At 38.0% G+C, this 24,308-nt stretch overlaps 1 protein-coding gene across 4 annotated transcripts in view; it reads right to left on the bottom strand.

The window, feature by feature from the left end:
* Positions 1 to 24,308, bottom strand: part of OSBPL8 (oxysterol binding protein like 8) — a 162,231-nt gene that overhangs the window by 89,761 nt on the left and 48,162 nt on the right. For 3 of the 4 annotated variants that reach the window (XM_043447259.1, XM_043447260.1, XM_043447262.1), the window contains one exon: positions 11,663 to 11,771. In XM_043447259.1, coding sequence (XP_043303194.1) covers positions 11,663 to 11,704 — 42 coding nt within the window. In that variant the 5' untranslated portion in view covers positions 11,705 to 11,771. Of the gene's footprint in view, positions 1 to 1,891; positions 1,931 to 11,662; positions 11,772 to 24,308 lie in introns of those variants that run through there. The other variant, XM_043447261.1, reaches the window with a different exon arrangement.

The raw sequence follows: 24,308 nt of genomic DNA, 5'->3' as shown, positions 1-24,308 counted from the left end.
ATTTCAGGAAAAGAGCACAATGCAAAAAAATGTGATTTTATTTTAATATATTTCTAAGTATTTGCCGTGTCATCCATAATTAGCATAAAATTTGCAATCTTTAAGAAATACAAAGGGAGAAGTAGAAATTCATAATCGTACCCTTCATTCTGAGAAACCACTCAGTCCTAAACAATCGAGGACAGACGGCCACTCTCTCTAAATACAATACAGAAACAATACCAAGAGATCTATGGCTTGATTCCATTGCCTTTAGCACAGCACCTCCCTCCTTTATCGATTTGACTTAAATTTGCCTGGAAAATCCTACGGACAGAGAAGCCTGGCAGGCAACAGTCCATGGGTCGCAAAAGAATCAAACATGATTTAGTGACTAAACAACAAAACAACAAAAAATCTGTTGAGCTTAAGAGAAAGTCCAAATAGCTTATCAACCACTGGTATGAGTAGAGTTCAAAATAAACTTGCAAGCAGATGGCACCTCTTTCCCCAATACTGCTGATCAAGTTGCACTCATAGAAGCGATCCTGCTTCAGTGGGCTCTCAGAAGCCACAACTCCAAAGAAGGGGTATATAAAGCATCTTAAGACTGCTCTCTTTAGCGTTATCTTCGGCTCTTAGAGTAAGCAACTTTAGTGGGAAATATACTATGCAGTTGAAATCTTTTTGTCCTATAAACAGGACTCATTACACTTAAATGAATTTTTTCATATTCCTACAATCATCTGCAAAACACACATGTCCATATTTTATTCCTGAGTTTTGCAGGAGAGATTTTAAGGGAATATTTTTCTGGGACTAGAGTTTATCACTGTTAGAGAATATGATCCGTTCTGCCAGGCAGTTGCATTTTTGATACAGCAATTCCACTACTAGGAATGCATACTAATTCAAAATGTTTAAAAAGATGTGTTCAAAGATATTTATCACATCATTTAGGGTAAATGATATACTTAAAACATGGAATTAAATAAATAATAATATATTCACATAATAAAATACTATGTAGTCATTATAGTTTGGTTTTATTTTTTCAGGGACTGAAAAACATCCATTACATATTGGCTTTTAAAAGTAGGTCATACTGAATCACTTTGCTGTACAGCAGAAATTAACACAACAGTGTAAATCAACTATACTTTGGTAAAATAAATTTTTCTTAAAGCAGTGAAACAGAAATTTGTATGATATGACCCCACTTTTATAAAATTTCATGTGTAAGATATACACGTGAATACACTGAAGAAGTGAAAGTCACTCAGTTGTGTCTGACTCTTTGCGACCCCATGGACTATACAGTCCATGTAATTCTCCAGGCCAGGATACTGGGGTGGGTATCCTTTCCCTTCTCCAGGGAATCTTCCCAATCCAGGGATCAAACCTAGGTCTCCCGCATTGCAGCCGGATTCTTTACCAGCTGAGTCACAAGGGAAGCCCAAGAATACTGGAGTGTGTAGCCTATACTTTCTCCAGCGGATCTGACCAATCCAGGGATCTAACCAGGGTCTCCTGCATTGCAGGTGGATTATTTACCAACTGAGCTATCAGAGAAGCCCTGACACCTGAGCACGTAAGAAAGAGGCCACCAAAAAACAACAGTGGTTATCTCTAGAAAATAAATTTTATTTACTATATTTTTCTTTAGTGTTTAATTATGCCACATTGTTATGTATTATTTTTATAATCAAAAAAGATTAAATGTATTTACATATTGGGCAAATGAAAATGCAATTTTTAAAGTAAGCTTTTCAATTTACATTAGCTACTTTTTATAATAACATAATCATCTAAGATTAAACATAGTAGAAAATGCATTTTAAGAATCTAACTTGAAATCCTAAAAAAATACAAAAATGTTAACATTTTGAACATGGCACCATGTATTACTCACTGTCTCTTGAACTTCAGCAACTTCTGAATATGGCAAGATCTAAAAAAAAGACAAATTTTCTCAGGAGTGATTTAACTTTGTATACCTGAATCTGAATCTGGAGAGCACTCAGAGTTTATTGAAGGAATTAAGTGCTTCATTAATCGTTTAAAAAGTGGCAAAAAAAAAGAAAAAAAAAAAAAAGATCAATTGTATGTTTACACTGAAACTAAACCTTTAAAAATAAAAATTCCGAGACTTCAGGAAATTACAATCAGTCTACCAATCTGTCAAGTCTTCTCTGGCGTGTTTTGGGGCCTCCTCGCATATGTTTAATTATATCAGGCTTCCCACCAGGCCAGCCCTCTCTTGCTTTAGTTTCTAAAACACTCTGCCGTTCTGGCTTCCTTTCTGATGTCCCACCTCCACTCTGTCCTCCGTCCAGTAAAACTCGCGAGCTTCACCAGCGCCCAGTCCCCCACTACCTGTGGTTTTCTTTCTATCTGCTCTCTTACCGCAGGTTCCATTCATACTCAAGGCTCATCTGCTACCTTTACTCAGACAACTTCCAAGCTTCTTCTTCAGACCTAGCCTATTTCCAAAACTTTATCCTAAAACATTGCTACCAGTATGTTCAGACATTACTGCAATTAACTTCTGGTTCTAAAATTCTGTTAACAAACTTTACTATCTCCAGATCCCTCTATACTCCTAGAAATTGCCAAAGACTCCAAAGAATTGCTGTTTATATGGATTATACCTATTCATATTTGCTGAATTAGAAATTAAAAGTGAGAAATTCACTATCTTTGCTAGCTGATCACGGGCAATGTCAGTGATAAGCCAAGTTGATAGTTTACATACTTTTCCATAATCATGTGATGAAATGGCATTTTACTTCTGTAGTCTCCTCCCCAAAACCCAGTCTAATCATGAGAAAAGTATCAGACAAATCCTAGTTGAGTGACACTCAAAATATCTGACTAGAATGCCTCAAAAATGTCAAGATTATCAAAAACAAGTAAACTCTAAGCAATTTTAACTGCTAAGAGGACCTTATGGAGATGTGATGACTAAATGTAAAGTGCTACCTGATGGGATTCACACACATAGAAAAAGAATATTAGGTAAAAACTAAGGAAATCTGAAACAAAGAGCAAAATATGGACCTCAGGTAATAATGTATCAGTATGGATTCATTAATTGTATCAAATGTACCATACTATTATGTTAATAATAGAGGAAGGAAACTGAGTACAAGCTATATGGAATTCTTTACTACATTCACAATTTTTCTGTAAGCCTAAAACTCTTATAAAAAAATGAAGTTTGTTTAAATTAAAAAACCACTGCTTAGGAAAAAAATTAAACGAAGAAAATCTGAAAACACAAGAATACACAAGCATACACTCCATTAGCCAGCAGAGCAATGACATCACCTTTCATGCAGTCTTGGGTAAAAAGTGCACTATACATTCAGGAGAATGAGAAACAAAGCAAATAACATCAAGTACCACGGTATTACTACAGAAACAACTTAGACCTCACAGACTCTCTGAAAAGATCTTGAGTTCCAAAGTCCTGGGAACACACTGAGAAAATCTCCAAACATAATGGAAATACAAAAGATTTCTGACTTGGAATTTCTGCTGGAGTACTGTATAAAACACTGGCTATTTCTTCTACTTTTTCAGAGTTAACCCTTTCTTCAATTTAGCTCCCCAAACATTTTAAGAGTCCCATCATATACCTGGAAAATGTTTACATTATTCAACTTATAAGAGAATCAAGGATAACTTTTAAAAGTCAAAAAAAAGAAAAAAAAGGAAGACATACTAAGAATCTAAGCACTCAAACAACAGAAAATACCGAGTAATATTTTCCTACTTGGGCAGTTCAAACATTACAAATATTTAAGTATATTTAACTACTGCTATTAATTTATGCTCCTATTGAATTAACAGATCTAAGTGATGATCATCAATGGCCATAAAATTTTTTTAAGGTACTGATACATAAATTTGTATGCTATGACCCCACTTATAAAACCTCATGTGTAAGATATACACATGAATACACTTAGGAAAGAGGCCACCAAAATAATAACAGTGGTTATCTCTAGAAAATAAATTTTATTATATTTTTATTTATTGCTTAAATATGCCACATTGGTATGTGTTATTTTTTATAGTCAAAAAAGATTAAATGTATTTACATACTGGACAAATGAAAATGAATTATATGCCTCCTGACGGTAATACACAATACCATCAATGAATTATTCTTGTCAAAAAAAAACCTGAACCTGAATCTGTGCAAGCCTCAGGTTAAAACTGTCTACTGACCAATTTGCAAGAAATAAGTAACTGAAGAACACATTAAACAATGACCATGGGGGAAAATCCAGATTGTGGGAAACCTACAGGACGAACTACCTTATTTCTTCAATAAATTGAAAACAAAAATTAAAACTGAAAAGGAAGAATCAAAAACAGATGCAGGAGAAACTTAAAAGATTAAAAAAGACAAAGTGACTTATCAACCAAGCCCAGTATAATGACAATAAAACCAAATTTAAGCATTAACTAAATATTTGATATTAAAGAATTACTTTTTTAGAGTAAGAATGGTATTTATGGTTAAAGTTTTTAAGAAAAGTCTTTATATTTTAGAGATTATACTGAAATACTTATAAATAAAATGATACATATGGGATGTTCTCAAAAAAAAAAAAAATGGGGTGGGAAGGCAGGGGTATACATGAACAAGACTGACCTGAACTAATAATGCTGAGGATTAGTGATGGGCACATTAGGATTCATTGTACTAGTTTCTCTTATTTTTTAAGCATGTTTGAGGGCGCTCCCTACTGGCCCAGTGGTGAAGAATCCGCCTGCTGGTGCAGGGCACCTGGTCCGAGAAGATCCCACATGCCGTGGGGCAGCTAAGCCCATGGACCACAGTTACTGAAGCCCACGCACCCTGGAGCCCATGCTCTGCAACGAGAGAAGCTCCCGCCGCAGCCAGAGAGCGGCCCCAACCGCCACGAGAGAAAGCCCTCACGTGGCGAGGGAGACCCAGCACAGGCAAGCACACGAATGCACTCAAAACTCACATAATGTAGAGACCACAAGGAGGTCTCTATTATCATTCTTGTATGTGCAATTAAACTGTTACGGTTAGCAAATGGTTGTTAGGAAGATGAAACTATTTTAATATAAAAGACAATGAGTATGTAGGTAATAAATTGCTGACTAAAATTTCTAGTTATTTTATTATTTTACATAAGAAGATCTCTGCCACCTAAGAATTTACCTAATTCAGGACCTTAATCTAACTGGCAATTCCTTAGGTGAGATGCCCCACCAGACTACCTGATTTCGGATTATTTGCAATAGGACCCACATCATTAGGCTGGGATGCACCAGAGGTTAGTACGATGACAGTGGTAGGCAGAATAATGGCCTCCCAGAAACGTCCACATCCCGGGAATTCCCTGGCAATCCAATGGTTAGGACTGCGTGCTCGCACTGCTAAGGGCTCAATCCCTGGTCAGGAAACTAAAATCCCACAAGCTGAGCTGCCAAAAAAAAAAAAAGACAACAAAAAAAGATAGTAGAATCTGTGAATGTTTAGAAGCCTTAGGATCTGTGAATGTTACTTTACATGAGGCAAAGGACTTTGCAGATGTGATTAAGTTAAGAATCTTGAGATAGAGCAGTTATCCTGGATTACCTGAGTGGACCCAAAGTAACCCAAGGGTCCTGACAAGAAGGAGCCAAGAAGGTGAGTGTGGCAGGAGGCGTGACAGCAAAGGCCAGAGGCTGAACGGGAGGAAGAAGCCGCGAGTCAACGAAGACTGCTACCTCCAGACGTCGACAAAAAGAAACGGACAGTCCCCTCAAAGCCTCCAGAACGAGCACAACATCTTTTTAGACTTCTAATATCCAGAACTCTAAGATGATCAGTTACTGCTGTTTTAAGACTAAATTTGTGGTAACCTGTAGCAACAAGGAAACTAGCACAATGACTTGAGCTACCTTTTGAGAAACAGAGCTTCCTATAACTACATGAGTGCATGCCGAGGCCTGATGACCTCCTGTCAGGGGATACTGTGGACAGAATCCTTAGGTTAGACAGACTATTAGACTAACTGATTCCTAAAAGTTTCCCACAAAGACTAAGGGGGGAAAGTAGCCACAGGACTCAGAGGTTTGCAAAAGGCTCTGCTGATAGCATAATCTTTGTTAAAGATGAAAAGAAAAGGCCTCTATGAGGCAATCGTGAAGTATATAAGCATTAGCCGAACACTTAGCAGGCACGTCTCAAAGCACATTCAAATATTAGATGAGCATATGTACCAAATTTGGTGACCCATTTATTATAGACAAGAAACTTCACAGCCTTTCTCTCGCCATTTCCACTTTGGGGTGAGAAGGGGGATCTAATAACAACCAAGTGCCATTGTACAAGAATACTTTACGAGGATTATTAATCGACATGTGTATAATTTATCATCAGACTTGAATGCATAAATGTCTTAAAGGTCAGTTACTGAGAAACTGTGCACCAAAAATACTGTCCTTATAAATCCAGGAGATCTTTCCAATCCAGGGATCAAACCCAGGTCTCCCTCATTGCAGCCAGATTCTTTACCATCTGAGATACCAGGGAAGCCCCCAAACAAAAACATACAGTATACTAAAGCAATAACGGTAATGAAGAAGCTAAATTAATGGTACAGCTGACCCTTGAACATGTGGGTGTGAACTACACAGCTCCACTTACAGGCAGACTTTTTTCAGCAGTAAGTACCACAGTGCTACAGATGAGTGGTTTGCTGAATTGCAGACACCAAAGGACCATGGTTCCATATCAAGTGTCGGAAGCTCTACCCCAACCCACCTCCAAGCATTCAAGAGTCAACTATATTTAAACAAGAGAATAAAAATAACAACATTTAAAATATGTGACCTGCTCAAAAATAATATTTAATGTTACCAAAAATTGGCAGTTTCCTTGATTTACATGCCACATACACAAGCTGTATGTTGTCATCAAATGTTCCATATATATAGTAGCTATACTTCTTAGAATATGATTTAAAGCACTCGGTAAACGCTAATAAAATACCAATTTTACTTTATGAGCACTAAATCACAGTCATCGGTAAAAATTCATCTAGTAAATATAAAACTCAAAGTTTCAGGAAGCTAGGTCACCTGTAGGCCCCTCAAGAAGATACTTACTCATTTACTACAGTCTAAGAATTACTGAGCTAAATCATCTTCGCAGTTGTTTCCACTTCAGAAAGCATATGACTCAAAGTGTCCAATTTAATTAGAATCTTAAGTTTCTCAATTGAGAGTCCCTAGTTAACACTACAAGCTCCAATACTTTGGCCATCTCATGCAAAGAGCTGACTCACTGGAAAAGACCCTGATGCTGGGAGGGATTGGGGGCAGGAGGAGAAGGGGACAACAGAGGATGAGATGGTTGGATGGCATCACCAACTCGATGGACATGAGTTTGAGTAAACTCCAGGAGTTGGTGATGGACAGGGAGGCCTGGCGTGCTGCGGTTCATGGGGTCGCAAAGAGTCAGACACGACTGAGCAACTGAACTAACTAACTAATAATACTACAAAGATTTCTACATGTTTTTAAAATTTTATTCTCTTCTAAAAAAGTTGTTTATATAACCACTTTTTAATACAACAAAAGATCTTGACCTTTAAGAGACTTTATAACATAGTTTCCTCTGGTAATAGCATAGTATACAAGACATTCAAAAGACAGGACTTTCCTTAATGTAAGGAATTTTTTTTAATCTACTTCACTTATTTGGTTTACCTCAATCTATTAATAAATATTTGACCCCTGCACTTAAAGGATTTCTCAGTGGTTAATTTCCAAAATGTTATGAGTTCTGCACTTTTACAAAATATTTTAATACATATATTAAATGTAAACATGTTCTGAAGTATATTTAGTATAAAGATGCAATTCATATTTTTTAGTATTTACTACTTAAGACATACAACACTACCACAAAAACAGAACTATAAACAATAAATGAGCAAGTGAATGTTTTAAAAATAGGAAGCATAATCTCATGTAGAAGAAGAAAATTGAGTAAGTGGACACTAAAGTCAACTGAGTCCCAGCTTTCACCACCTCCACCAAGACTACAAGTCGTCTCAGTCAGTATCTGTATCTCTCACTCTTCTAAATCATCTCATATCCTGCTTCCAGATTCATCCTGTCCACCTTCATAAAACTATTCAGTGACATACCACTGTCTATAGAATCAAGTTCAAAATCCCTGGTCTGACACTCAAAGACTTCCATAAGTTTGGTCTCTATCTGCCACACTGATCATTATTCTTGTAAACAACATTCAGTTCAGTTCAGTTGCTCAGTCGTGTCTGACTCTTTGCGACCTCATGAACTGCAGCATGCCAGACCTCCCTGTCCATCACCAACTCCTGGAGTTTACCCAAACCCATGTCTATTGAGTCGGTGATGCCATCCAACCATCTCATCCTCTGTCGTCCCCTTCTCCTCCTGCCCTCAATCTTTCCCAGCATCAGGGTCTTTTCAAACGAGTCAGTTCTTCACATCAGGTGGTCAAAGTATTGGAGTTTCAGCTTCAACATCAGTCCTTCCAATGAACACCCAGGACTGATCCTCCTTTAGGATGGACTGGTTTGATCTCCTTACAGTCCAAGGGACTCTCAAGAGTCTTCTCCAACACCACAGTTCAAAAGCATCAGTTCTTCAGTGCTCAGCTTTCCTTGTAGTCCAACTCTCACATCCATACATGACTGCTGGAAAAACCATAGCCTTGACTAGACAGATCTTTGTTGACAAAGTAATGTCTCTGCTTTTAATATACTGTCTAGGTTGGTCATAACTTTCCTTTCAAGGAATAAACGGTATTACCTTCCAATTTTTCTATGCGTTTCCTCCTGAATAAACCCTGTGCAATTAATTCAGCTTTTAGCCTTGCCTCTTGCCATCCTCCCTTCCTAGAATGCTCTCCTTCCTCGTTTTCAATCCCGTGACCCCTATACCCTATTCATAGTTTGTGTTCTCTTAAGAAACCTTTTCTAACTACCCCAGTGTACGGCAACCACCCAATTTTCACAACTTGTATAACTACGCCTTATGTCCCTCATTTGACACTTCAAAAATGCTTATTACTGCCTTATCTATCCATCTCTGTATCTAGTCTTCTCAAAACAAACATAATTCAGACAGACTACATTTTATATCTTTTAACATCCCCTTCATTGGCCACAGCACTTTGCACAAAGACTGCACTCAAAAGAAGCTAACTAATACTATCTTAAAAACTAGTGCACACAATTAGGTTTTATACAACACTGCCACCACATACTGACATGTTGCTTTATATTTTCAAAGAACTTTCTGGTTTCACTAGATCACACTGTCCCTCCCAGGTAGGCAGGATGAGTATTCTTGTTCATGTATTTTTCACTGAAGTAGAATAGTTGCCTCAATATTTTAGATGGTAAAAGTGAGATTCAGACAAAGTGCAAATCCAAAATTACTCAACAGCCTGGGACTTTTAGAGATAGGTTTTGTTGCCTGTTCTGCCTCTAATTATTTATCTTTTTGGAGAAAAGGCTGAATAGTTATGTTAACAATAGCCATACTAGCTTTTGTTTACTGGATATTTATAAAATGTGCACAGATGTGTAAAAAGGCATTTTATAGATATATTATGTCAATTAAAACTCAAGTAAATATTAAGTAGATATTACTACTAATCTGTATTTAAAACCTGAGGAAAGCTGGAAACCCTGAGCACGTAGCTAAGTGCCAGAGCTCAGATTTTAACACACAGCCAGACATCTGCAAAGCCCATGTTCCTGCCCACCTCTCTCAGATCTAAACTGACCAGCTGAGGCCATGCAGTTCAAAGGTGATATTTCATTAATAGATAACTCAAAGGTGGACCTCAAGATTAGTTTCGAATAGAGAAAATTTCAGTAGTTCACACTGAAATCAGTGGTATTACTGTTTCTAAAATAAGCTACAATATTTCACCGAAGAAACAATGAAGAAGAAAATTGATCTCACTGAGTTTTAAGTAACTTCCTCTAACCTCTCAATATCAATAGAATTAAGAATAAAAAATGAATTAAACTTTAGCAGTACAGTGCAGACATTCTGGTATAGAATTTAATACTATTTACTTAGACACTAAGTTTAAAAAGATAACAATAAATTTTAAGCAATTCTATCCAGAAAGACAGGTATGATGTAATCAACATATTAGAGGCAAAGGAAAGTATTTAGGGACAGACCTCAGTTGCATCAGTTAAGCTGTAGCTTTTAGAGAAGATAATTAACCTCCCTGAGCCTATTTCCCTCTTTAAAAGTGAGGATAAGCAAATATCTACCTTTAATGGCTGTTGTGAAGACAGTATGAAAAAGTGTTTACCCAGAAAACAGCAATTGCTATTACTGATACTTATAACCAAAAAATTTAAAATATTTTAGCTAAAAGTAAACCTTCAGGAAGTCCATTACATAAGACATAAGTCTTTACATAAGTCCATTACATAAGTCTTTACATAAGAAAATATTTATGGTAAAGTAAATAGTATGTTCCAAGAAAGGCTTTCATCTTTTTTTTTTTGAAGATATAGTGAAAACAAAATAACCTACCATTAGTTTTCCATTTAAAATCGGCGTTACAATAACCTTCCTCATAAACCAAGTTCCGTCCATGTCCCTTTTATTCTCTATTAACAAGCTATCATTTTAAAGTTTAACTTTTTCTGACCATTAAAGAAACAAGTTTGAACCAGAAATTCAGGAGAGGGTGGGACCAAGTTAACGCAAGTAAGCAGAACTGCATTTTGCTATCAATCATTACTGATCCTACACTGGAGCCTGAAAGAACATTCACTAAATTAAAATTCACAAACATCTCAATTTAGTAGTGACTTTCAACTTCACGGCAGTATGAAAGAAAAGCTGGCGTGTGCATTATTTCAATATTGTAACTATCAAAGAATCGACCACCTAACAAGCCACAGAGCCATCAGCTGGCTACACTTTACACGCTGGCTACAGCTGGCACATTTACTTTCGGTAGTACAAACATTCCTAATAAAGAGTCTGTAAAACAATATTTAATGGCGTCTTTACAACTGCAACAAGAAAAATGAAAATGAAATGATCCTTGAGCAAAATGTTTCTATGCATGACAAGGCATCATTTAATTTACCCCACAGGTTAATTTTTATTTTTTTACTTACTGGAGAAGGTACACTTATAACCACCACCCATACCTAATCAGAATACAATCCAATCACAGGCAGCAATACTTATTAAATCTTCATACTTCTATAAAAAGAGTATGTATGGCAACATATATTAATGATTATATATCTTAATTCTTTCATTCTGTCCACAGTTGCACAATTTGAGATTGCCAGGCATTTAATTTCCTCAGTTGTGAATAACCTCTTGATTTCAATAAGACAAAGTTTCTTGAGGAAAACACAAACACAAACTATTGTATCAATATGTCTTACTATATGGCCAGGAAAGCAAGGAAAAAGAGGTAGGAGATAGGGTGGAAATGGCAGAAAACTGGGTTATGCTTCAACAAGCTTTAAACTACCTATAATTTTTATATCAACTTCTTTGGAAGTTCATTTTAAATACATTTGAAAAATAAAATGATGGCTTAAATCAAACACTTCCCAATATAGATGGTAGTCCCTTATTATGCTGTATTTGAATCACTCACCAAAGTTCGGTCAGGTTCTCCATCTGCCAAACTTGCCTCCATAGTGAAAGAAGACAGGTTTACACTTCTCTTTCCATTAATGTTTGGCCATCCTGTAAACTTGGAAATCCTAGAAGAAGAAAATCATACACATTAGTTCTGGTATAAAACTGTGATAAGTGGAAAATAAAACATCAAGTATACAAGGATGGAGATACCATTTTAGGCTGAGCTTATCAGGAAAATTCAATAATGGAGAAACAGATTTTGACATGGGCCTTGAAGAATGGTAAAAGTTCAGAAAAAAATGAATAACAATATTCCAAGTGAAGAGGAAAACCAAGAGCCAGGTTAAAGATATGAGACTGTTCAAAATTTGAAAATATGCTTAAACCTACTTATAACTGAGGAAATAAAATTAGATTCTTTTTCATTATTACACTGGCAAAAACTAAGTGTGCTACCATCCAATGTTGGCACAAATGTGGGAAAACAGATGTTCTCAAACACTTTTGTGAATAGAATGTAAACTGAAACAATTTAGGAGAGGACAATTTAATGAGCGAACATAATATATAAAAAACTTTGTGCTTCTGAATTTTTCATTTTTACAATGAATATCTATTATTTTTATACTTATTTTTAAGTCTTAGAATTATGTCTTCACAAGTCTTTTCCTTTGAGCTTTTTAACAAAGCCTCCAAGATGAACTCCTATAATAATTATATATATCCAGAAGTCTCTAATAATTCTTTCTTAAAACAATTAACAAAATTAAAACCAAAAAATAGGTAGATTTCTAGTCATTTCTTGGAGTTGCAAATCATTTTCTTGTTTTTGCAAGTGTAAAAGGCTGCACTGAAATATAAATACAGGATGACCATCCTGTGGATACGAGTCAGCATCTTTCCCCAGCCAACCCCATCAGTGTCCAGTGGGCTCACAAAGCTGCCGCGGTGGTAGGGATGAAGGTCATGCACGGGGTCAGCAGCATGAACCTCCACTCACCAAGGCCAGTCGGCTACTGCCACTGCTGAGCGCCAACTCTGCCTGCAACAGAAACCTACACAGAGCCCCAGTGTGGCACTATTGCCCGGGGTGGTCAGCCAGCTACCTGCGACACGCTGATCACACTAGACTTCTGGCTCCCCCAGTATATAGGAACCTCTATACTGTCTTTGCACAGACTGCAAAGAACCTACCTGCAGTGGGGGAGACCCAGGTTCATCCCTGGGTCAGGAGGATCCCCTGGAGAAGGGAGTGGCAACCCACGCCAGTGTTCTTGCCTGGAGAATTCTACAGACAGAGGAGCTGGAGCCTGGAGAGCTACAGTCCATGTGGTTACAGAGAGTCAGACAAGACTTAGCAATTAACACACTATCATGGAAGGGGCAGTGCTTTATTCTAGCTGAAACAGATATTTACTCTGTATACAGATTTGCCTTTCCTGCACAAAATGCTTCTGCCAAAACTATCCACAGACTTACAGAATGCCTTATCTACTTTCTCCCATTATTCTACAAAGCCTGCTGCTGACCAAGGAACTCATTTCACAGCAAAAAACAAAAAAGAAAAAGTGTGGCAACGGCCTAGGGAATTCACTGGTCTTACTATAATCTGTATCATCCTGAAACAGCTGGTTTGATAGAACAGTGGCATGACCTTTTGAAGCCTCAGCCAGAACCCCAGCCAGGTGGCAATACCCTGCACGCCTGGGCAAAGATCCCCAAAAAGTTCTATGTGCTATGAACATCCAAAATATGGTGCTGCTTCTTGCATAGCCAAGATTCACAGGTCCAAGAATCAGAGAAGGAAACAGAAGTGACACCATTTATTGGCCCACAAGCAAAAATTTTTATTTTATCATTATCACAATGTTGTGCTAGCTTCTGATGTACAGCAAAGATTCAGATATAAACATATAATAACCACACACACACACATACACACATACTCTTTTCTGTTATGGTTTATTAGAGGACGCTGAATACACTTCCTTCTGCTATACAGTAGGACCCTGCTGTTCATGCTTTTTGTACACAGTAGGTTGAATCTGCTAAGTGCGAGCGCCTCATTTATCTGCCCCACTCCCCTCCCCCCTTTAGTGACCGTAGGTTTGTCTTCTGTATCTGTGAGTCTGTTTCTGTTTCCTAAGTAAGTTCATGCCCTATTTTAGATTTCACATATAGGTGGTATCATGTGTTATTTCTTTTTCTGACTTCACTTAGCATGATAAGCTTTAGGCCTATCCATGAGGCTGCAAATGGCATTATTTCATTCTTTTTTTTTTTTTCATTCTTTTTTTTTTTTTCATTCTTTTTTATAGCTAAGCAGTGTTCCACTGTGTGTATATACCACATCTTTACCCATTCATCAGTAGATGGACATGTAGGTTGCTTCCATGACTTGGCTATTATAAAATGCAATTAGAGTTTTCTCCAGACATATATCCAGGAGTAGGATTCCTGGATCATACGGTAACTCTATTTTTAGTTTTCTGAGGAACCTCTATACTGTCTTCCATAGTGGCTACAGCAACTTACATTCTCATCAACAGTGTAGGTGGGTTCCCTTTTCTCCACATCCTCTCCAGCATTTGTTATTTGTAGACTTTTTTAATGATGATCAATCTGACCAGCGTGGGGTGGCACCTCATTGTAGTTTTGATTTGCATTTCTCATACTCACTGATACTGAGCATTTTTTCAGTGCCTGCTGGCCATCTGTATGCCTTCTTTGGAGAAACGTCTATTTAGGTCTTCTCATTTTTTGTTTGGGTCAGTTTTTTGTTACTGAGTTGTTATCAGCTGTTCATATACTTTAGAAACTAGACCTATTTTGGTCGAATTGTTCACAAATATTTTCCCTAGTCCCTACGTTGTCTTTTCACTTTATTTATGGTTTCCTTTGCTGTGCAAAAGCTTACAAATTTGATTAGACTGTAACAGTCTTGGGAGACTGACCTAAAAAAACAATGGTAAAATTTATCTCAGAGTAGGTTTTGTCTGTATTCTCTTCTAGGAGTTTAATGGTGTCGTGTCTTACAATGACGTCTTCGAGTCATTTTGAGTTTATTTTCATGTATGGTGTGAGGATGTGTTCTAACTTCATTGATTTACACGCAGCTGTCAAGCTTTCCCAACACCACTCACTAGTAAAATGTTTCTGTTTCCTCTTCCCACAACCTTTGCTCTGCTGGTCTAGAGGTCTTAGTCCCAAAGGATGGAATACTTCCACTGAACTGGAAGTTAAGCCTGCCACCTGGCAACTTTAAGCCTCCCGTGCTTCTGAATCAGTAGGCAAAGGAGGAACTTACTATGCTGGCCCGGGTAATTGACTCTAATTATCAAGGAGAAATGGGACTGTAATGCCACAATGGTGGTGGTAAGAAAAGTATGCCCGGTTATTGGAAATCCCTAAGGGCATCTCTTAGTACTACCATGTCTCATGATTAAATTCAACAGAAAACTTCAATAGCCCAACCTAGGCAGGACTGCTACTGACTCAAACCCTTCAGAAACAGAAGTTTGGGTCACTCTACCAGTAAAGAACTATGGCTATCTGAGGTGCATGCTGAGGGTAAAGGAATACAAAAAGGGCAGTGGAAGAAGGAATTTATAAATCTCAGATACCACTACATTACCAGTTATGGAAATGAGAATTATAATTGTTACGAGTATTTTTCCCTTATTTTATTATGAAGGTTGTATACCGTGTGTTATATATGCTGTGTATACTCATCAAATAATTGGTTTCTTCTCTCTTCTTATCATATAACATAAGACACACTGACTTTGCATCACAGTAGGTAATTTCTCTTAACTTTATCTCAATATTTAACTTACAGGATATCAAGGAGAGTGACGTCACCAAGGACTTTGCAGCCTGCCCTGCAATTTCAGGCTTGCCAGCCCCCACAATCACATGAGCCAATTCCTTAAAATAAATCCATCTCTTTCTTCCCCTCTTTCTTCCTGTATATATGTTTATCTAATTGGTTCTGTTTCTCCAGAGAACCCTGACCAATAGAATAAACATGCGTGTATTCATATCTTATCCATACAAACATAGATATATCTATCTCACTGTTCATCCTCACCACCTTCCGTGTGCTCCTCTGTATCTCCTCTTTCACAAAAGTTAAAAGGATGAGAATTCCATTTTACAAATCTTTGATCCCGGAATTCTGTATGTGATTTACATTCCACAAATGCAATGCATTTACGCAGCATTTGGAAGGCAGAAGAGAGACAGAACAAAGCCATCCTTCTGAATGCAGCAGACCTGGACTGTGACAGATAAGAGGTTTTACAGTAATCACCGAATGCTCCCCCGCCAGCTCCCTATGTTGGCACTACCCAAAAGCCGTATCAGCAGCAGCGGTGGAAGCTGATAACAGTCTTTCAAGCTCCACACCTACAGTTTTTCCAATACATTTTAAGAATCTAATTCCCCTTACTAGTTTTCCTTTTGCTTTAAGTACCTGTAGTGATTTGTTCTCCTCAATGAACCTGGCCTGACAAGAGTTTTTAACAACTAATAATTAAAATATATTGTACATTAGATACTAATCAGTGTGGAGAAGAAAAAATAGGAAGGGAGCAATTATATGACATGTACAGTAACAGGGAGAATTTTAGATAAGAATGAATCTGAGTCAAGATCTCAATAACATGAGGGGGTGAGCTGCTCAAGTATCCAGAAAACCCTTCCAGGCAGAAGAGGAAACAGCAAACACAAAGATCCCAAGGCAGGAGCAAGAGGCATGTTTAAAGAGCAGCAAATTAAGACTCTGCTTCCACTGTGGTGGGCGTGAGTTTGATACCTGGTTGGGGAATAAGACCCCACATGCCGTGCAGCATGGCCAGAAGATTAAAAAAAATAGAAAAAGGCTTTTTGAATTGACTAACAAAGCAAAATTCACATTATGTAGTTTATATGCACATACCCAAAACAATACAAATGGTACTTTATAATGCAAAAGGTGAGAATAAAGATAAAATATTTAAAAAATAAGATAAAGAACAGCAAGAAGACTAACATGGCAAGCGGAATAAGGAAAAGAGCAAGGAGTAATAAGAACAGAAAGATAACTATGTCCCAAATCACCAAGCCTCATAAGACAGAAGGACTCTGGCTCACTTACACTCTGAATGAGATGGGAAGTTATGTGCTGAACAGAGAGCAGAGAAGTAACAGAATCTGACTTATGCAGGATTACTCTGGCTACTGGCTGAGAAAACGTTAGAAACTGGAAGACCACCACTAAATGCAGGCGTGTGCCAGAATAGCAGCGAGAAATGTGACAAACAGTGTTAAATTATTTAAATATTTTGAATATGGAGTCAAAAGGATCTGTTAATGAACAGATGTAGGATGTGACTTTAATGAGGAGACAGAAGTATGTGTGGGGGAGTAAGACTTAGATGGTCTGTGTCCTGAGCAACGAGAAGAATGAAACTGCCATTAACATACGCTGAGTACATCACAGGAAGACCTGAAGATGAAAGGGCCAAATATCACAGCTCCTTTTGGGTATATTTACTGTGAGACACTAGTCAGACATCTGAATAGAGATATCAACTGGATATAGTTAGACCTATGACTGTGAGGTTAAGGAGAAGTCAGGGTAGAAATGTAAACTGAGAGTCAGCATACAGATGGAATTCAGAACTATGAGACTAGTGAGATCTCCTTGGGAATCAGTGTAGGCAGAAAAGAGGACAGAGTACAGAGCCCTGGGGTATTCAATATTAAAGAATCAATATTTATAGAATGAATAAATCCCAATTTTTGCTTTTCAATTTTCAGGTCTACTCAATATAATTATTTTATGTAAAAACAAAATCACTCTATATAAAAAGCTAAAACAGTTTTGAGAAAGAAGACCAAAGCTGAAGGTATCATGCGCCCTGACTTCAGACTACACTAAAAAGCTACAGTAATCGAAACAGTATGGTACTGCCACAAAAACACACACATAAATCAACAGAACAGAGTAGGGAGCCCATAAACAAACCCACTCAACTGAAGTTATTAACACAACAAAGGAGGCAAGGATATACAATAGGGAGAAGACAATCCCTTCAATAACTGGGGCTGGGAAACTAGACAGCTACATGTAAAAGAATAAAATCAGAATATTTCCTTACACCATATACAAAAAAGAAAAACAAAACCCGAAAGTGGATTAAAGATCCTGATGTTACACCAAAAACCATAAAACTCCAAGAAGAAAACATAGGCAGAATACTCTTTGACATAAATCACAGCAATATTTTTTGGATCTGTCTCCCAAGGCAAAGGAAATAGAAGCAAAAATAAACAAATGGGACCTAATTAAATTTAAAAAGCTTTATGCACAGAAAAGGAAACCATTGACAACCTACAGAATGGAGAAATTAGTTGTAAATGATGTGATCAATACGGGGTTAAAAAGCTCATACAACTCAATACCACAAACAATAATACCACCCAGTTATAAACTGAACAGAAGACCTGAATAGACATTTTTCCAAAAAAGACATACAGATGGCCAAGTGGCACATGAAAATATGCTGAACACTGCAAATCATCAGAGGAATGAATGCAAATCAAAACCACAACAAAATATCATCTCACAATCTGCCAGAATGGCTATTACCAAAAAACCCCACAAATTACAAATGCAGATGAGGATGTGGAGAAAAAGGAACTCTTTTACACTACATGTAAAAGAATTCCCATGGCTGGTAAGAATGTAAATGGGTGCAGTCACTATGAAAAATAGTATGGAGGTTCCTCAAAAAACTAAAAATGGAACTACTATGTGATCCAGCAATCCCATTCCTGAATATATATCCAAAGAAAATAAAAATAGTAATTTTAAAAGATATATGCACTCCCATGTTCATTGCAGCATTACTTATAACAGCCAAGAAATGGAAGCAACTTAAGTGTCCATCAACAGATGAATGGATAAACATATGAGATTACATATCTATCTATATACATGATATATATATATGTATATATTATATATATATATGGTCAGTTCAGTCGCTAAGTCGTGTCTGACTCTTTGCGACCCCATGAACCACAGCACGCCAGGCCTCCCTGTCCATCACCAACTCTCAGAGTTCACCCAAACCCATGTCCATTGAGTTGGTGATGCCATCCAACCATCTCATCCTCTGTCGTCCCCTTCTCCTCCTGCCCTCAATCTTGCCCAGCATCAGAGTCTTTTCAAATGAGTCAGCTCTTCACATCAGGTGGCCAAAGTATTGGAGTTTCAGCTTCAACATCAGTGCTTCCAATGAACACCCAGGACTGATCCTCCTTTAGGATGGACTGGTTGGATCTCCTTGCTGTCCAAGGGACTCTCAAGAGTCTTCTCCAACACCACACTTCAAAAGCATCAATTCTTCTCTGCTCAGCTTGTTTTATAGTCCAACTCTCACATCCATACATGACCACTGGAAAAACCACAGCCTTGACTAGATGGACCTTTGTTGGCAAAATAATGTCTATGCTTTTTAATATGCTGTCTAGGTTGGTCATAACTTTCCTTCCAAGGAGTAAGCGTCTTTTAACTTCATGGCTGCAATCACCATCTGCAGTCATTCTGGAGCCCAGAAAAATAGTCAGCCACTGTTTCCACTGTTTCCCCATCTATTTGCCATGAAGTGATGGGACCGGAGGCCATGATCTTAGTTTTCTGAATATTGAGCTTTAAGCCAACTTTTTCACTCTCCTCTTTCACTTTCATCAAGAGGCATTTTTTAGCTCCTCTTCCCTTTCTGCCATAAGGGTGGTGTCATCTGCATATCTGAGGTTATTGATATTTCTCCCAGCAACCTTGATTCCAGCTTGTGCTTCCTCCAGCCCAGCGTTTCTCATGATGTACTCTGCATATAAGTTAAATAAGCAGGGTGACAATATACAGCCTTGACGTACTCATTTTCCTATTTGGAACCAGTCTGTTGTTTCATGTCCAGTTCTAACTGTTACCTCCTGACCTGAATTGTATGCAGGTTCCTCAAGAGGCAGGTCTGGTGGTCTGGTATTCCCATCTCTTTCAGAATTTTCCACAGTTTATTGTGATTCACACAATCAAAGGCTTTGGTATAGTCAATAAAGCAGAAATAGATGTTTTTCTGGAACTCTCTTGCTATTTGATGATCCAGCAGATGTTGGCAATTTGACCTCTGGTTTCTCTGCCTTTTCTAAAACCAGCTTGAACATCTGGAAGTTCACGGTTCACATACTGCTGAAGCCTGGCTTGGAGAACTTTAACCATCACTTTACCAGCATGTGAGATGAGTGCAATTGTGCGGTAGTTTGAGCATTCTTTGGCATTGCCTTTCTTTGGGATTGGAAGGAAAACTGACCTTTTCCAGTCCTGTGGCCACTGCTGAGTTTCTCAAATTTGCTGGCATACTGAATATAGCACTTTCACAGCATCATCTTTCAGGATTTGAAATAGCTCAACTGGAATTCCATCACCTCTACTAGCTTTGTTCGTAGTGATGCTTCCTAAGGCCCACTTGACGTCACATTCCAGGATGTCTGGCTCTAGGTGAGTGATCACACCATTGTGATTATCTAGGTCATGAAGATCTTTTTTGTACAGTTCTTCTGTGTATTCTTGCCACCTCTTCTTAATAGCTTCTGCTTCTGTTAGGTCCCTACCATTTCTGTCCTTTATTGAGCTCATTTTTGCATGAAATGTTCCCTTAGTATCTCTAATTTTCTTGAAAAGTTCTCTAGTCTTTCCCATTCTCTTGTTTCCTTCTGTTTCTTTGCATTGATTGCTGAGGAAGGCTTTCTTATCTCTCCTTGCTATTCTCTGAAACTCTGCATTCAGATGGGTATATCTTTGCTGTTCTCCTTTGCCTTTAGCTTTGCTTCTTTTTCAGCTATTTGTACGGCCTCCTCAGGCAGCCATTTTGCTTTTTTCCATTTCTTTTTCTTGGGGATGGTCTTGATTCCTGTCTCTTGTACAATGTCACGAACCTCCATCCATAGTTCATCAGGCACTCTGTCTATCAGATCTAGTCCCTTACATTTGTTTCTCACTTCTACTGTATAGTCATAAGGGATTTGATTTAGGTCACACCTGAATGGTCTAGTGGTTTTCTCCACGTTTTTCAATTTCAGTTGAATTTGGCAATAAGGAGTTCATGATCTGAGCCACAGTCAGCTCCCAGTCTTGTTTTTGCTGACTGTATAGAGTTTCTCCATCTTTGGCTGCAAAGAATATAATCAATCTGATTTTGGTGTCGACCATCTGGTGATGTCCATGTGTAGAGTCTTCTCTTGTGTTGTTGGAAAAGGGTGTTTGCTATATATATATATCTGTATCTTAATCTTTCTCTCTGTATATATATATACATATATATATACACACACACACACATTGGAATGTTACTTAGCCATACAAAGGATGAAAGTCTGCCATCTGCAGCAAAATGGAAGAACCTAGAGAATATCTTGCTTATTGAAATATCAGAGAGAGAAAGACAAACAGTATAACATCACTTACGTGTGGAATCTAAAAAATAATGCAAATAAATCTTAATGCAAAACAGAAACAGACTTGCAGACACAGGAAACAAGTCTGTGTGTCACAGGGGCATAGTCAGGGAGAAAGAACCAACGAGTGGTCTGGGTCTAACGGATACAAACCCCACGACACGGGTACACTGCACAGACAGAGGGCCACAGCCACCATCTCATGACAATGTGGGACGGAGTACGATATGCAGAAACACGGAACCACTACGCTGTACACCTGAGTCTGGGTGCTCCCCCATCCATCTGCCAACGCAGGAGATGCAGGCTCGATCCCTGGGTTGGGAATACCCCCTGGAGAAGAAAACGGAAACCCACTCTAGTATTCTTCCCTGGGAAATCCCATGGACAGAGGAGCCTGGAAGGCCACAGTCCATGGGGTCACAACAGAGTCAGACACAACTTAGCAACTGAACAACACCTGAACCTAATACAATATTGTAAATCAATTATACTTCATGAAAAAATAAATTAGAAAGGGAGCAGGAAAAGAAAGTTAATTGCCCTAAATTCCTCACAGTTGAAACTAAGGAGCTGAGATGCTACTAACATGTCAAGAAACAAACTTTTAGTATTTTCTTTGAAATCAAAGACTATAACTGAAAATGTATAATGAAAAATCCTAGAGGGAGAGGGTGATTTACTGGAAGCTTAAAGTATAAGCAGACTTGTTTCCCCCCTTTTTAAGAGTTTAAAGCTAAAGATGTCTAAATGATAATCTGAGAATAAAAAATAGTTTTTAAAGTTAAAACTGTGATTAAACACAGACCTAGTGGCAATAGGCTCTAGGGAGCAGACTTGAAGAGAAGAAAGGCAGTCTCCTTTTTTAACTCTTTTTAAACAGTGCATGTCGCTTCTGTAACCAGAAAGAATGTCTAAGTTTTTTGTAAAATAGTACAGTGCATCACAACCCTTAAGACTTCTTTCTCCAAACTGCCAAGCTAAAGCTAGGCCTGCATCCTAATTTAAACATAATTACTAGCTGGATTCAAAGTTTAAAGACTCTGTTCCCTCTTTTGTTCCTTTGTTATCAGTACTCTAGATATTGTTTGGGAGCACTGGTGCCTCACTGTCTACACTTAAATTAACAAAGGTGCTAGAGAAAAAAATTTTATAAAAATCTTCTCTATTCTGGGCTTGAACTGTTATTCTAGTCACAGAAAGAGTGAAGGAGCATCTACTAAGCAAGACTATTGACTTTAACATACGTCATTTAACCATAACCACTTCTTGACACTGTTGAACGATGGCTGTCTCTGAAGGCAGTTACAAGTTGTATCGATTAGATTGTGGCTCCTGTCTCACAGGATGCTATTTTGGCTTTGTTAAATGCTTAAGTTATAAAAACAAACATTCTCTAAAGCAAGAATGCCTATCAATGAACACACCATACATCTACAGATTATCACTGCCTTCTTGTCATCGGAAACTAGGATTAAATGTAATAATCTTAACCTCATTCATTGCCAATTTGATTTAAAAAAAAAGATTGCAAATAAGAGTAATTTGGTCTAGTTAGTCTGAACTAATCTACAGCATTTATAGTAGATTAAATCCTAAAGGAAAGTCTAATATAATGAGAAATTAATTGTATAAATGTGACACATCCAAAAAAGCGAGCACCAACAAGTAATTCACAGTTTGAAAAATATATATATGTGAGTGTGCAAGCTTGTACACACACACATGATTGCTTTATTAGAGCAGTTTATCCAAATGGCTTTCAAAGCAATGTAGTAGGTATTTTTCATAAAATGTATTCATACTTTGGCACCTATGAATTATGTTAAGATGTTTTCCATTCTAAAAATAACAACAAGAATGATAGTGATGGTTCTAACTGAAGACTGAGAGGCAAGCAAAAAGCTGGAAAAGGCAAGAGGGAAGCACGGTTGGAGTGTAAAGAGCAAATTACGCTACGGGGGCTATACAACCCTAGGGAGACAGAGGAGAGAGATGTGTCAGGGGGACACCCAGAGAGAAAAGACAGTCTGAGCTGTCAGACCACGCCTTGGAAAAGAGAAAGAAATGGTAAATTACCTCAAGATATACAGTTGAAAGGAAAGAAAAAATCTAAATGACTCCTCTTATCTAGATTTCTCTGGAGTATGAGGTATACAGGTATTTTCAAGCACTGCCCCTCCTAGAATACCCTGATTAAAAGTACCTCATTTCACAAACATGAGGCTTCCCTGGTGGCTCAGATGGAAAATATGCCTGCAATGCAGGAGACCCAGGTTCGATCCCTGGGTTGGAAAGATCCCCTGGAGAAGGGGATGGCAATCCACTCCAGTATTCTTGCCTGGAAAATTCCACTGACAGGAGTCTGGCAGGCTACATTCCATGGGGTTGCAAAGAGTCAGCAGTGACTGAGCCACTTTCACATGTGTGTCTATTTCATAAAGTCACTATAATCTAGTTTGCATTTATCTAATGACTGCCTAACAACACATTAAAGCCCAATCAATTAGTTAAATTCTGAACTAGAAAGGTGCCTAATTACTTTTTATATCTCTGATTTGGCAAATTCATTAAACAGTTCAACTAGATGCACTCTTTTAGATAGATGTATGTATGTGTATACTTCAGATATATTTGGTCTTCATCCACTGTTTCTTGTTCACAACTCCCAAAATCTTTGGAATTTTCTGAGCACAATAAAAGAGGGGGGTGGATAATATTTAATCTCTTGTTCTCAGTCCCTGAAAACTCTTCAGGGAAGGTGACTTTTGGATCTCACCCAAGGGAAGGGGCTGGTTGCCAGGAGAAGCAACCATGTGAATAGAGGGTTGGAACTTTCAGTCCCACCCCTTTATCTTCAGGGAGGAGAGAAGGGCTTGAGGTTGAATCAATTACCATTGGCCAGTGATTTAGTCAATCATTACTATGTAATAATGCCTCCATAAACAGTCCAAAGAACAGCTTTTTGGACCCCTTTTTTCCAGAGAGCTTCCACCTCTGGGAAACAGACTCTTTGTCATGCTACCATGCTGAGTCCCAAGCTTCACAAGAACAGAAACTCCTTCGTTCAGGACCCTGTGCTATGTATACGTTCATCTGGCTGCTGATTCATATCCTCAGATATCCATTTATAATACATCAGTAATCTAGTAACT

The sequence above is a fragment of the Cervus canadensis genome, chromosome 25, assembly GCF_019320065.1.
Source record: "Cervus canadensis isolate Bull #8, Minnesota chromosome 25, ASM1932006v1, whole genome shotgun sequence".
In the NCBI taxonomy this organism is placed as follows: Eukaryota; Metazoa; Chordata; class Mammalia; order Artiodactyla; family Cervidae; genus Cervus; species Cervus canadensis.
The sequence above is the reverse complement of the archived record's forward strand: the minus strand, read 5'-3'. Positions and strand labels throughout refer to the sequence as shown.